At 40.5% G+C, this 15,773-nt stretch overlaps 1 protein-coding gene across 15 annotated transcripts in view; it reads right to left on the bottom strand.

Moving 5' to 3' along the window:
• LOC132384611 (zinc finger CCCH domain-containing protein 10-like) overlaps positions 1 to 15,773 on the bottom strand; it is a 56,339-nt gene that overhangs the window by 31,565 nt on the left and 9,001 nt on the right. For 5 of the 15 annotated variants that reach the window (XM_059955865.1, XM_059955867.1, XM_059955868.1 and 2 more), the window contains one exon: positions 8,860 to 14,466. The exons of 9 other annotated variants lie outside the window; for them this stretch is intronic. In XM_059955865.1, coding sequence (XP_059811848.1) covers positions 13,219 to 14,421 — 1,203 coding nt within the window. In that variant the 5' untranslated portion in view covers positions 14,422 to 14,466 and the 3' untranslated portion in view covers positions 8,860 to 13,218. Of the gene's footprint in view, positions 1 to 7,434; positions 14,467 to 15,773 lie in introns of those variants that run through there. One more of the 15 variants, XM_059955866.1, reaches the window with a different exon arrangement.

Raw genomic sequence — 15,773 nt, 5'->3', positions numbered from 1 at the left:
TTTACAAGCTGTGTGAGATTTATGCTTTGTGGTAAGGTTTTTAGAAGGAAGAATACTGTCCTTATTTGTTTTGGAATAGAGATATTCTTCCCTTCCCGGTCACCTGAAATAAAATGTTCATTTAACATTGGCACCATTACTAGGATTAGTTCTTGTATTTAAGGGCAAACAGTTTGGACTTTTTTGCCCATTCAGAGCAATTCCTTGTGTGTATTCACTTCGGTCTTTTTGACCAAGATTTTTTTTGAATTGAGAGTGATGCTACATTGTTAAAATAGTGCATCTTTGTAGTATTGTTAAGGCATTATATTTTGAATAAATAAATTTTGAAAAGTGGCACAGCATTATTTCAGTAAAAGTTTAAATTGATTATGATTGTATTGATGAATTCATAGTACATCAAATGGAAGTGGACAAAATAGCAAGTTCAGTAAAAATCTGATCATTCTTAAATATTCAAGATGTAAGAAAGAATGCAGGATGCTTTCTCAGCTCAAACTTTGCACTGAAATAGCATTAAAGTATGTCAGTCATTTGAACTCTCTGAATTGCTTGGTGCTTAAACTTCCCTTTATTCTTTGTAGATTTTTGTAGATTGCTTTAGGAGGGTAATGGAAGTATTTTAATAGAGCAAATTTATTGGCAAACCTGCAGGTTTGATTCTTCCAAAAACTGCCCATTAAACAAATCAACTTAGTTAAGGTTAAAGTCTGTCCTAAGCCTTATAGGCTCATCAGGCCGATGCTTATGCCGGTTTCCGTGGCTTGAAGCGACTGAGAGTACAAGATTCCCTCCCGGATAGGACGCTAATCTATCATGAGGTTAACCCCCAGCATTTTGCTGGTACCTATTTTTAGCTGGGTGGACTGGAGCAATGTGTGGTTAAGTGCCTTGCTCAAGGACACAACACGCCGCCACGGCTGGGGCTCGAACTCATGACCTTCAGATCTCTAGTCCAACGCCTTAACCACTTGGCCATGCGCCATACAAACAAATCAACTTGCAACTAATAAAAACTTTTTTTAAAAAACATACCACTATAATTATTTTGTGTCTTCTCAAGCAAGATGCTAAAGGAGCCTGGAACCAACTAAAAACAGATGGGACAGACTAATTTTTTCAAGGGCAACACACTAAAGGTGGTGAATGGGATGCTGCTATGAAGCTTTCATATCCAACCCATCACTTGGAAACAAAAATTGGCAGATAATTTATTAGTTTTTTTAAAATTTGAAACTATTAAATTCAAGGTCAACTTAAATTGAATGAGATCGAGTTTTTAAATTGTCTGTTTTAAAATAAAATGTGCTCACACACCATCTAATTGCTATAGCAAGTTGCAACCAAAACAGATCCTCTTCCACAGATTACAGAAACATAATACCCGCTCTTTATAAGCACCACACAATTATGTACATGAAAGTATATTTTGTAAAATCTTACATTATTTTACAGTTATTACTATAAAGGACAACATAAAGGTTAAATTTATCTTCATGTTTGCCAGTGTTTGTAACCCACAGTGATCAGGAAAGAAAAAGAAAAACAATCCTACACAACTTGAAATTGTGACAATTTTCCTCTCATGTTAATAGACAAATGTCATGTTGTGTATTTGATCCACAGTGTGTGGCAACCCACAATAATAAGAAAATTCAAAGTCTGCAATAGTTGTATCCAAAAACCAAAAAGGACTTTATTCACATAAACCCTGACTTTTAAACCCTCATTCAGTACTATCTATTCCTCTTCTCCACAGCACACAACTTCAGAAATAATAACTGTTGGCAAAAGAGATAACTTGCTCCTGGTATTATTCTGTTAGAGGTATCTGATGTGATGTCCTTAGGGTTTGTTTTTAATTTTTCCCCAAGAGACTCAGTTGCCCTACTATTCACTAAAGAACCACACTAACTCATCAATCCAATACTTTGCTATAGTTAAAATTTCACAATAACACCAAGTTACAAGATTGCCATTCTGGCTCTGATATCTCCATCTGAGTACAGATTAAAAGGATTCACCTCTATTTCTCAATTTTGGAAAGCAGTGGTAGGATCTGAGCTGAAACAAACCTGACCAATTTCAAGCACAAGAGATTCTGCAGATGCTGGAAATCCAGGGCAACACACACAAAGTGCTAGAGGAACTCAGCATCTACAGAAATGAATAAAAAGTCAATGTTTCAGGCCAACCCCTTTCATCAAGACTGCAAATGGGGGGAAAGCTGCTGGAATAAGGTGGGGGGGGGCAAGAGAAGGGTTCTCCTTCAAAGGTATTAGAGGAGCAACACCTTATATACCATCTAGATAGCCTCCAAACTAATGGTATCAACTTCAAATTCTTCAACATCAGTAGTTTTTTTTCCCTTTCCCTCTTCTTCATTTCCCCACTCTGGCACCCCTCGTCTCTTCTCCTCACCTGCTTATCCTTGGTACCCCTGCCATAATAGACAATAGGTGCAGAAGTAGACCATTCGGCCCCTCGAGTCTGCACCGCCATTCTGAGATCATGGCTGATCATTCACTATCAATACCCAGTCCCTGCCTTGTCCCCATATCCCTTGATTCCCCTATCCATCAGATATCTATCTAGCTCCTTCTTGAAAGCATCCAGAGAATTGACCTCCACCATCTTCCGAGGCAGTGCATTCCACACCTCCACAACTCTCTGGGAGAAGAAGCTCTTCCTCAACTCTGTTTTAAATAACTGACCTCTTATTCTCAATCCATGCCCTCTGGTACTGGACTCTCCCAACATCTGGAACATATTTCCTGCCTCAATCCTATCAAATCCTTTAATTATCTTAAACATTTCAAACAGATCCCCTCTCAATCTCCTCAATTCCAGCGTGTACAAGCCCAATCTCTCCAATCTCTCTGCGTAAGACAGCCCTCCCATCCCAGGAATCAACCTAGTGAATCTACGCTGCACTTCCTCAATTGCCAGAATGTCCTTCCTTAAACCTGGAGACCAAAACTGTACACAATATTCCAGGTGTGGTCTCACCAGGGCCCTGTACAAATGCAAAAGGACATCCTTGCTCTTGTACTCAATTCCCCTTGTAACAAAGGCCAACATTCCATTTGCCCTCTTCACTGCCTGTTGCACTTGCTCATTCACCTTCATTGACTGGTGAACTAGGACTCCTAGGTCTCTTTGCATTTCTCCCTTACCTAACTCTACACCGTTCAGACAATACTCTGCCCTCTTGTTCCTGCTTCCAAAGTGGATAACTTCACATTTATTCACATTGAATGACATCTGCCAAGTATCTGCCCACTCACCCAGCCTATCCAAGTCTCTCTGTATTCTCCTAACGTCCTCTTTGCATGTCACACTGCCACCCAGTTTAGTATCGTCAGCAAACTTGCTGATATAGTTTTCAATGCCCTCATCTAAATCGTTGACATAAATCGTAAAGAGCTGTGGTCCCAATACAGAGCCGTGGTACCCCACTAGTCACCTCCAGCCAGTCCAAGAAACACCCATTCACTGCTACCCTTTGCTTTCTATCTGCCAACCAGTTTTCTATCCATGTTGAAACCCTGCCCCCAATGCCATGAGTTCTGATTTTACTCACCAATCTCCTATGTGGCACCTTATCGAATGCCTTCTGAAAGTCTAGGTACACAACATCCACTGGCTTACCCTCGTCTAACATCCTTGTTACACCCTCAAAAAACTCCAACAGATTAGTCAAGCATGATTTGCCCTTGGTAAAACCATGCTGGCTCGGCCTAATCCTATTTCTGCCATCAAGATGTGCCACTATTTCGTCCTTAATAATGGACTCAAGCATCTTCCCCACGACTAACGTTAGGCTAACAGGGCAATAGTACTCCGTTTTCTCCTTCCCTCCCTTCTTGAAAAGTGAGATAACATTAGCCACTCTCCAATCTTCAGGAACTGATCCTGAATCTAAGGAACATTGGAAAATGATTACCAATGCATCCGCAATTTCCTGAGCCACCTCTTTTACAGCCCTCGGATGCAGACCATCTGGACCCGGGGATTTATTAGCCTTCAGTCCTACCAGTCTACTCATCACAGTTTCTTTCCTAATGTCAATCTGTCTCAATTCCTCTTATATCTTATGACCCTGGCCCATCCATACATCTGGGAGATTGCTTGTGTCCTCCCTGGTGAAGACAGATCTAAAGTACGCATTAAATTCTGTTGCCATTTCCCTGTTTCCCATAACAATTTCTCCCAATTCATTCTTCAAGAGGCCAACATTGTTCTTAACTATCTTCTTTCTCTTCACATAGCTAAAAAAGCTTTTGCTATCCCCTTTTATATTCCTGGCTAGACTGAGCTCATACCTGATTTTTTCTCTCCGTATTGCTTTTTTAGTTAAGATCTGCTGTTCCTTAAAACTTTCCCAATCATCTGTATTCCCACTCATCTTAGCCCTGTCATACTTCTTTTTCTTTAATGCTATGCAATCTCTGACTTCCTTTGTCAACCACTGTGGCCCCTTCCCCCTCTTTGAATCCTTCCTTCTCATTGGAATGAACTGCTTTTGCATCTTTTGTATTATGCCCAAGAATATCTGCCACTGCTGATCCACTGTCTTTCCTGCCAGGGCATCCACCCATTTAACTTTGGCCAGCTCTTCCCTCATGGCTCCGTAGTCTCCTTTATTTAATTGCAACACTGACACCTCTGATCTGCCCTTATCCCTCTCAAATTGTAGATAAAAACTTATCATGTTATGATCACTACTTCCTAATGGCTCCTTTACTTCAAGATCACCTATCAATTCCTGTTCATTACACATCACCAAGTCCAAAATAGCCTCGTTCCTGGTTGGCTCAAGCACAAGCTGTTCCAAAAATACATCCCTTAGACACTCCACAAACTCCCTATCCTGGGGTCCAGCACCTACCTGATTCTCCCAGTTCACCTGCATGTTGAAATCTCCCATAACGACTGCATTACCTTTAGCACATGCCAATGTTAACTCCCTAATCAACTTGCACCCAATATCCACGCTACTGTTTGGGGGCCTGTACACAACACCCATTAGGGTCTTGTTACCCTTACTGTTCCTCAGCTCAATCCACACAGACTCTACTTCCCCTGTTCCCAAGTCACCTCTTGCTAAGGGCTGAATCTCATTCCTTACCAACAGGGCCACCCACCCCCTCTTCCCATATTTCTGTCTCTACGATAGCACATATACCCTGGTACACTCAATTCCCAGGCCTGATCCCCTTGCAGCCATGTCTCCGTTATCCCAACAATATCGTAGTTCCCCATTTTCATCTGAGCTTCAAGCTCATCTGTCTCATTTCTGACACTAGGCGCATTCAAGTATAGAATTCTTAGCCCATTCCTCCTCTCTTTGCTTAAAACACTGTCTACTGTATCTAACCCAGCTCCTTGAACTTCCATCGGGCTAATTGCACCCTGAATTTTGATGACCTTCTCAAGATCACCCAAACCTTCTACACATTTAACCCCATGCTCCTTCTGACCAACCCTCTGGATCTGGATCCCTGCCTCCTGCACTTCTAGTTTAAACACCCCCCCCCCCCCCCCCGAGCAGCACTGGCAAATACTCCTACAAGAATGTTAGTACCCCTCCAGTTCAGATGTAGACCATCCCTTCGAAACAGATCCCAATGTCCCTGGAACAAAGACCAATTATCCAAAAACCTGAACCCTTCCTTCCTGCACCATGCTCTCAGCCTCGTATTAACGTGCATAATCATTCTATTCTTCGCCTCACTCGCACGTGGCACAGGTAGCAATCCCGAGATTGTCACCCTGGAGGTCCTGCCTTTCAGCTTCACTCCTAACTCCCTGAACTCTCTAAGCAGGACCCCCTCACTCACCTTACCTACATCGTTGGTCCCTACATGGACCACTACATCTGGGTTCATGCCCTCGTTCTCAAGAATAGCCTGCACCCGATCTGAGATGTCCCGGACCCTGGCACCAGGGAGGCAACATACCATCCGAGACTCCCAATCTGCCCCACAAAATCTCCTATCTGCCCCTCTAACTATAGAATCCCCTAAAACTATTGCTCTCTTCTCTTCCCTCCTCCCCTTTCTAGTTGAGGGTTCAACCTCTGTGCCAGAGGCAGGACCACTACAACTCATTCCTGGTAGGTCATCTCCATCAACAGTATCCAGTACGGTATACTTATTGTTAATGGGAATGGCTGCAGGGGTGCTCTGCTCTCTCTGCCTGCTCCCCCTACCTCTCTGGACCGTCACCCATCTGCCTACTTCTTGGTTTTTTGGTGTGACTACCTCCTGATAACTCCTATCTATCTCTGCCTCTGCCTCCCGAATGATCCGTAGTTCATCCAGCTCCAGCTCCAACTCCCTAACTCAGGCTGATAGGAGCTGCAGCTGGACGCACCTTTTGCAGGTGTGGTCATCAGGGACAACTGTGTTGACCCTGACTTCCCACATACTGCATACGGAGCACACCACTGCTCTGACTGTCTCCCCCATACCTGAACTGAATTAACAGAATAAGTCTAAAAAGCACCTAGCGACCTTACCTTCTTCCCCTCAGCGAGCAATCACACAGGCTTACCGAAGTCCCCTTACGCCGAAGCCCACTTAACCAAAGCCCAGGACTCTGCTTCCACGGACTCCACTGCCCGCTCTGACAAGAGGTCCTGCCTTTTAAAGTGCGCGCTCGACATAAGACATAGGAGAATTAGGCCATTCAGCCCATCATGGTTGATCCTGGATCCCACTCAACCCCATACACCTGCCTTCTCACCGCAACCTTTAGTGCCTGACCAATCAGGAAACTATAAATTTTCACTGTAAATATACCCACATACTTGGCCTCCACAGCTGTCTGTGGCAGAGCATTCCAGATTCACTACTCTCTGGCTAAAAAAAATTCCTCCTTATCTCTGTTCTAAAGGGTCACCCCTCAATTTTGAGGCTGTGCCCTTTAGATTTGGGCCCCCCATCAAACATCCTCTCCACATCCACCTTTTCTAGTCCCTTCAACATTCGGTAAATATCAGTGAGATCTCCTAAGGTCCATTTTCCTCTCCTATCAGAGTCCTCCTTCTGCAGCTGCAGCCCTTTGCCTTTTTCACCCATTACCTCCCTATTTACTTCATTCCCCCCTCCCCTACCCACCTGGTTTAATCTATTACTTTCCATCACCTTATATCCCTTCCCCTCCCTCTACCACCTTATTCTAGTATCTTCCCCCTTCTTTTCCAGTCCTGATGAAGGGTCTCAGCCAAAAAAGTCCCATGTGATGGGTATGACTCAAACCAGTGAAGAGCTTCCCCTTAATTCTAACACTATGTCAGGCTTAACTATATTCAGATACAATACACACTGTCAAGTGATCCTTCAATAAAACAGTAACGTTATTTAAACCATTTTACCCAGTAAATTTTTAACATGGACTAAAAAGTAAATGAGAGTTCAATGGAAAGTGCAAGCTTAAAGTTAAATGTTCTTTATTGTTCTACATTTGTCAAAGTTCCATACAAATAAGTGCAAAGACTTACTTCCTTTTCAACTAAATAGTCACTTGAACTGTATTAAACTCCAATGGTCTGGAAACCTGTATTAATTGAAACATTAACCTACCGTTTAGAAGAATTTCCCAAGGGTAATCACAGGGTAAAATCTATCAAACACAGCATAGCAAACAATATGTACATAATACTAAACCAATCAACTTGTAAGGAAGCTGTTTGTAGCACTGGTTGATCATTTTAATAATATTCTTAAATAGAACAAAGAATAAAATTATCAAAATAATCTGTGGCTTCATTCTTACATTTACAAACAAACTACATGGAAACAGTAGAATAATTGAATAAATGAATATTGAACACTGAACTTCAGAATTTGAAAGGGACGTTAATGTGATGACCGGTCTTCTTATGAGGAGGTATCTAGTTTCAGTGTGGCACCTGACAGCAGGGACTTGGGGGAAAAAAACCCAGAAAATGCTATAAAACACTCAGCAGGTCAGGCAGCATCAGTGGAAAAAAGAAGGGTTAATGTTTTACATCTCTGATCATTCATCACAGAACAGAGCTCATGAAGAGGAACAGAGCCAGGGAATAGGAAATGAAGAAAAAAAGTAAGGTCCTTACACATCAAGATCAACTTGATGGGATCAATTTAGCTTGAGACAGGGTGCTGATTAAAAAAATTTTTAAAGTGCAAGACAATAAGAGTAAACAATATAAGATATTAGAAAAAACAAATGAAAAATTATGTTTCTAGGACCCAGGTATGCATAAAAAGTAAAAGCAGAATTGCAGTGAGGGAGAGAACAGAAGATCTGGCAATCCAGAAAAGGCACCCCAGTAGCTCAAGAAAATAATGGAACAAAAAGGTAGGGAGACACCCACGTTGGTCATGTAGACAGAGGGATTCCTTTTCCAAGAAGCTGGTCAGAGCCAACCTCATTCTTGGAAGTACCAATATACCCATCCTAAATTACCAGCACATACCATCTGAGAGAAAATCAAAGCAGTGGTTTAGTTTTGAAATTAAGAGACAATTTTAATGCAAAAGTACTATAAAATATGGAGTGGAAAGATGAGAATATGTTCTTGAGCTTATATTGAGTTCAATGGAACGACGCAAGAAGCCAAGCACATAGAGATCGAAGTTGGAGTAAGATGGAAGTTTTAACAAATGACTGTAACCCAGTTCAAGTCTTTCCAACACCCCCACCCACTGTGAAAACAAAAACTAACCATCTCCCTTGAAGTAGCACACATAAAATACTGGTGGAACACAGCAAGCCAGGCAGCATCTATAGGGAGAAGCACTGTTGACGTTTCAGGCCGAGACCCTTCGTCAGGACTAACTGAAAGGAAAGATAGTAAGAGATTTGAAAGTAGGAGGGGGAGGGGAAAATGCAAAATGATAGAAGACCGGAGGGGGTGGGGTGAAGCTGAGAGCCGGAAAGGTGATTGGCAAAAGGGATACAGAGCTGGAGAAAGGAAAGGATCATGGGACAGGAGGCCCAGGGAGAAAGAAAGAGGGAGGGGAGCACCAGAGGGAGATGGAGAACAGGCAGAGTGATGGGCAGAGAGAGAAAGAAAAAAAGAGGGGGGAAAAAACTAAATATATCAGGGATGGGGTAAGAAGGGGCATTACCGAAGTTAGAGAAGTCAATGTTCATGCCATCATCTCCCTTGAAAATATATTTGCAATCCTGAGCTGTAAATCAGATTTCAAATTTCTTACAGTTGAATTCCAGGGATGTTAGCACTGTGGTTTAGAGGCCTAATGGAAATCGTTCCTTTGGAATGTGAAATAATGCTGGATGTGGTAAAGACTGGTCTGTCAAATAGCGGTGGGATGCAAGACAAACAGTAATAGTTCTGAGATAGCTAAGTGGATAAGTACAGGAAATAGGATGGATTTGGTTTTAAGTATTCAGTATATAACAAGAGAATGCAATCACTGCTGAGAAAACTGGAGGACACTTCAGAAGCTTTGGTACGTAAGGGTGGCATCAACTAGGTGGATACAAAAGACTCAGTGGATTGTATAATTGAAGCAGCTATGAGAGTCACTGGGCTCATAATAATCAATGGCCATTATTAGCCGCACTATCACACTATTAGCCAGATTTGAGATAAAGACATTTAGACAGAGAACATAAGTGTCAAGGATAGATTGTGTCAAAAAATGTAAGCAAGATGTAAAGGTAAATAAATCGACTTATGAATTTCTCCAGCATAGACAGAAATAGAAAAAAATCCTGGAGATACAGTACATCTCCAGACCACCACTGGAGAAGTATTTAATGGGTAATAAAACAAAATCTGACACAGTGAAAACACAAGTGGGTTCTCCTGGTTACTCCTGTTATTTGGGGGAAAGTGTGAAAGAGTTCAGCCTGAAAGAGTAAAAAAAGTGGGGTGACAAGAGACTGCAGATGCTGGAAACTGAAGCAACAAATGATCTGCAAGGAGGAACTCAGCATGTTGAACAGCATCTGTAGCAGGGGAATGCAGGTGGTGAATGGAGACCCAGGTTACTGATCAAGCAGGTGAATGGGTTATGCACAGACCATCCCAATACTTTTTTAACCATGAGAATCACACTAGTGAGGAGGTCTTTTAAGATCAATTTATTGGATAAAGGATTACAGGTGCCAATGTTATAGCATAGTTCACCAAGGTTGCAGTATGTCACATCTTTCATTGAAATTTGTAAAACAAAGCACATGAAAAAGCATGAAATTAATTTGAAAATTTCACACAAATTACATTATTTGTGTTGTGTTTTTGGTCTTTATATTCCAGAGAGGTTTATGTCTCATTGAAATGACACCTTAATGTTTGTAAGCATAACAAAACACTATTGGTTCATAATGACCATTTAGCAAAAGAATTCTCTCACTTTATACACAACAGCAGAAAATTAGCTTACTTGGCAACACTGATTTTAAGGGGTAATTCACATTTTTGTTCAGTGCATCATCCATTGCCAAATTATTGGTGAACTTCATGCAAAGGAAAATTTCAATAATTATACAAAAGTTATTGATACCTTCCCAACAAATGTGAAGGACAAGAATTACCAATATTGAAGCCAAAGATTATTTTATAAAATGATAGCTCAATTTTTTATCATAAACAGATATTAAAAGAAAATAATTAATTTTTGACATAATTTCAGAAAGACACATCAATCATTTTTATAAATATGATGCATAAGAAAACTTAATATAAGAAAATGATCTTAAATTTTGAATTTTTCCTGTGGTAAAGAGATTCCCATTTATGCAAATATGTCATATTCAAACATTACATTCACCAGGATTCTGTGACACATTAAATAATGCTTTTAATCACTCACCTACGTTAACTGAATCCACAGACTAGTTTGAAAATTCCTTGAAAAGAATCCAACATCTAGCATTTGCACCATTTTAATTGGTGCTATCACCATGATTCAAGGTATTTACTTAGTTTACTATACTGTTGTCCTTATAGCTCTTAACAAACTGGAAAAGGCTCTTAGTTTTGAATGGCTCTTGAATGTTTTACAAGCATACCAACAATATTGTATGTGTTAATTTCAGTCAAGGGAATCCTGGATGTTTATAATGGTAACATAAGAAGCTGTGGGGGAATGCTGTACAGAGAAATGTACATTCCTTTCCCACCCTAACTGGCTTAATAAAAATTATAGCAAAGCAGCTGAAGAGCTATTACAAATAACTAGTAGAATAACAATGGGAACATTGCAAATGAATTTGAACATTTAAGTTTCTTTCAACTGTGCAAGATTAGATTATTGGTTCTAATTTCTCAACCACACAAGAACCTAACAAGCATCATGTGCATACCTGAAAAGACTACACAGCTACTATATACAAGTTGAAGATAAGGTTAACAGAAAAGCAACAATTGAGGGTAAGTGCCCCCAATAACTAGCTGATTAAACAATGTTTGGGTAAAATGTCACAGCGACTCCTTTAAAATTGAGCACCTGGTCCAATGAAATTGAATTACTACAGTGACATCAGTTTAAGTTTTAACAGTGAATGAACAAAAGCCATTCACACTGTTAACTAGATCATTTTGGCAAATTTAAGGAAAATTAATCATGTGGTCAGAACATTGAATACAAAATCCCAATAGATTTTACAATAATCTGTAGATTTTCAAGTTGCAAAGTTTAAGAGAAAAGATACACTTGTTCAAAATGTCTTTAAGGGTATTATCTGGTTCGAAGTCAACTAGCCAGGAAAGGAATGTCCTGCTCCCAATGGAGATGGACACAAGCTTGAAAGGGAGAAAAGATATTTTCAACATGAATGTGCACGTGCCCTACCTGCAACAGTTCGGCCCAGCAAACTTAAAAGACAGTGTGCAAACACTTCCATTCTGGCCCCAGATAAGACTGTCTTTATAGCTACCTTACGGTGTACTGTAAATTATCAGCTCTACACAATTTATCAAAGAATTTGAACTTCCATACAAATTATAATATTTGGATTAAATAGAATATGCATTTTCACACAAGGATTTGAAAAAGATTTGTATTGCTGACCCAAGCTGTATGCAGAGGAACTATTTTTGACACTTGTTTTTCATCCACTTTACTCAACTATCTTTATCCAGTTCCATCCTCATTTATTATCACCAGTCAACATTAAGAAATGTGCTTTGCTGCAGTTTTGGTGAATGCACAGCTCAAGAGAAGCCAGAGCAACAACAGCTGCAGGCTAGATGCAGAGTCAGTATCTATCTACAATACTTGACCTCATGACATCCTTCCTGAATACGTGTGTTCCCTATCCACTTCCCATTTCTTTCAATAAACTAGTTCAAGTCAAATGCCAAATCAAAGACATTTTTGTTTAGGGCACTGGTGTCCAGCAGAAAAAGCAATTCAAGTTCTTTTAGCTCACATTGTTCTTGCAGCTGGCAAAAAGGTAAGAGTTTAATCTTATTGATTTTTTTGTCCATACCTTGGGCATCCAGTGCAACAAGAATAACAAACCTGAAAGTACACTTTAGGTTCAGTCATTCTAATGGCTTCAAAATTAGTTAGACACTTTGGTAATGCAATGCATTTTTCTCATATTGTGAAGATTAAACTGTAAAATCTGATGGTTCAGAAAGTTTAAAAAAGTATTTGTATTTAAGCGAGCGCCACCTCATCTTCAAGATGCCCCAAAAATGTTTCACACTGAGAATTACTCTCTGAAGTGCAATTGCCACTATATGGGAAATTCAGCAGTCATTCAGCGCCAACAACAGCCACAAAAAAAGTTTTCCAATACTTCTTTTTTGCTCATTACTGCCAGAAAAATTTACAATTTCATCTGCCACTAAATTTCAGTTTTGCGTCAAGAAAGCAAATAGTCAAGCATGGGCGACAAAGGATAGAAGTAGATCGGAATATTTGCGCAGCATCGCAGCCCGGTGATTTGTTTGTTCTAACACAAAAACCTTTATAGAAAAAAAACTTTTGTGTCATTTGCACACATTTTAAGTAAAGTTTGACAATGGATTTACAAGAGTTGATGAGGTGAGCACAAATTATGAGTAAAGCAAGTGTTCAGAATATACAATGAATTGAAGAAGAATATTTCATTGACATAAAAATAAATTATGGGTCATAAACTATTTGGCTTTGGCGTGCATATCTATATAACACACATCATGGAAAGCAACATGGGAACAGAATCTCTTCTAAAACCTTTATGTGTTTCTTTGATCAAGGCTTCTCAGTGAGGAATTGCTGTAATTCTCATACTCTGTGAAGCAATTGGATAAGTAACCATTGGAGTGGTGGCATGGCTTATGGTAATTCCTGGGAGAGCTTGTGCAATTGACACTGCCACTGGTGCAACAGAGACAGCCACCGGAGCCATGGAAACTGGAGGTGCCATTCCCTGAGCAATGGTCTGGGCAAGTGCCGCAGGTAGAGAAGCAATTTCAGGATTAAGATGCTGTGCTGTTGGTGCAGCATTGGTAGGTGCTGCAGCAGAAGCTGCAGCAGTTGCTACTAGATCTTGTTGCGTGACAGGTCGTGGTTGAAGTGCTTGGCTGCTTAAAGTAGTATGAGTCTGTGCTACACCATGGTTGTAATTGGTCAGTGTGGCCACAGTTGGTGCTGCCAGTATTTGCTCTGTTGCTGTGGGAGTGGAAGTCAGCGTCACCACCTTAGTTTGGTTGCGGAAATGTGCATTTTGCTCCAAAAGTACCTCATTAGTTGCCATCAAATTTGAGATCTGTTTTTTAAGTTCCTCAACACGTTTTCGAAGCATTAGATTCTCCTCTTCTAGAAATCTATAGTCCACTGGACGTAAATTTGAGATACTAAAATCATAACTTTCAAATCGTAAGCCATCCACTCTTCTCCTCTTTAGTATATGGTCATAATCATTATAGCGATCAGAGTCATAAAGGTCATCAAATGGGTCATATCGCCGCACTACAGGAGAAAGCACTTGGTCTCGTGCCAATCTCTCTAAAGTTCTGTTTTCATACTCATATTCATCACGTTTTAAGTGCCGAAATTTACACTTAGATCCTCTTTGACAGTCCCCTTTCAGGTAATCTCGGCAGATTGGAACCTCGCCTTTTTTAAAGGAAAGGTCAGAGGGTGAAAGGCCAAGACCCATGGCTACTGTAAGGCGCAGACGTGGGGGAAGCTCTCCTGATTTTTTGTAATGCTCCTCATCTTCCTTTGTCCCATGAATAAACTTGCAGTTGATGCGAGTGCACTCCTTGTTCTGATAATCATGGCAAAAGACAAACTCATTTTTTTTAACGCCCAAGTCGGACACCTCATTAATGTCAGGGTGGTAGAACTTGCAGCGCTTGCCACGTTTGCAGACATTGCGCAGGAAGTCACGGCAAATATCATCTGAGCTGTGGCCAGCCTCGTCATTACCACTGTTAAATAAATTATCTTTATCCGGCATCTTCACAGACTATTATTGTTTCTCAGCAACTGTACATTAAAACATCTGAAAAAGAAAATCAAGGTATGTCTTTACAGAGAAGGAGGAATTAACCCACAAAGTAAATGTTACTTGAACTACTGAATTCTGAGCTCAGCAAGCTGAATGAACAATGTTGTCTGGGGAAAATAAAGGTTTCTACATGTTTGTCTGGTGTTGACATTAAATATTATTATGAGGTTAGTTGTAATACACTTCCCCTTGATCGTACCCAAGATAAATAGGACCCATTGTACCAGTGACACAATTTCATTCCCGAATAACTTATCCCTAGGGCTTAAGACTGGGAATATATAGGTGCTTTTTCCATAGTAAATTTCAATTTATTTTTGTGCAATTACTTAGGCCCATTAAGGTCCTATTGAAAATTTGCCAAACTTATTTTGTTTTGAGATTACAACCAAAAGAGTGCTCCCTTTATTACTGTGGGATACATTATACAACTGCTGTTAAATGAATGCCAACATAAGATTTTTGGAAGACTAATTTTTAGGTTTAAGTTTTCCAGTGTGAACTGTTAAATATATATCACTACTAAATGTATACGCATGCTTTTAAACATAGCAGGCAGCAATCACATTGTTTCTACTCACCAAACCCCCACCCCCAACAACTTCACACCTCTGGAGATAGTGGCTTGATACAGTTTTAGGAGATAACGATTCCATCTTCAGCCAACAAATATTTCCTAATATAATGGTAGCAAGTCCAATGATGGTGCAAAACTGATATAATGAATTAAAATGAAGTCAACTTGCACTGATTTAATTACAGTTGCCCTTCAGCGAAGGTAAAGGGGGAAGAAAACATAACTAGAGCTTGCATTTCTGATTTCAACACAATGATCCTTGCTGGAAAATGTTTCTCCACAGATCTGGGCTTCCCAAAGTATTTTCAAATACTTTATTTCCAATTTAATTCTTGAAATTGACACTCATGCCACCAGGTTGGGGGCCATGAACCAACATGTCAGAACGGGAATGGGAATGAGAATTAAATTGTTTGGTCACCAGAAGGTTCCACCAGAAGGCAGATGAAGCCGAAGTGCTCAACAAAGCAATTTATGATGGGTCTCACCAATCTAAAGGAGGCTGCATCAGGAGCACCAGGAACAACAGACAACCCCAGTAGATTTGTTGCCTCACCTAAAACGACTGTTTGGGGCCCTGAATGGAGGTGAGGGAGATGAACGGGCAGGTGTAGCACTTGGGCTATTTGCACGGACAAGAGCCGGTTGGAAGATTAGTGGGGGGGGGAGTAAAGATATGGTTGGTGGTAGGATCCCTTTGGAAATGGCAGAGGTTGTGGAGGAT

Source organism: Hypanus sabinus, chromosome X1 (genome assembly GCF_030144855.1).
Source record: "Hypanus sabinus isolate sHypSab1 chromosome X1, sHypSab1.hap1, whole genome shotgun sequence".
NCBI lineage: Eukaryota > Metazoa > Chordata > Chondrichthyes > Myliobatiformes > Dasyatidae > Hypanus > Hypanus sabinus.
The sequence above is the reverse complement of the archived record's forward strand: the minus strand, read 5'-3'. Positions and strand labels throughout refer to the sequence as shown.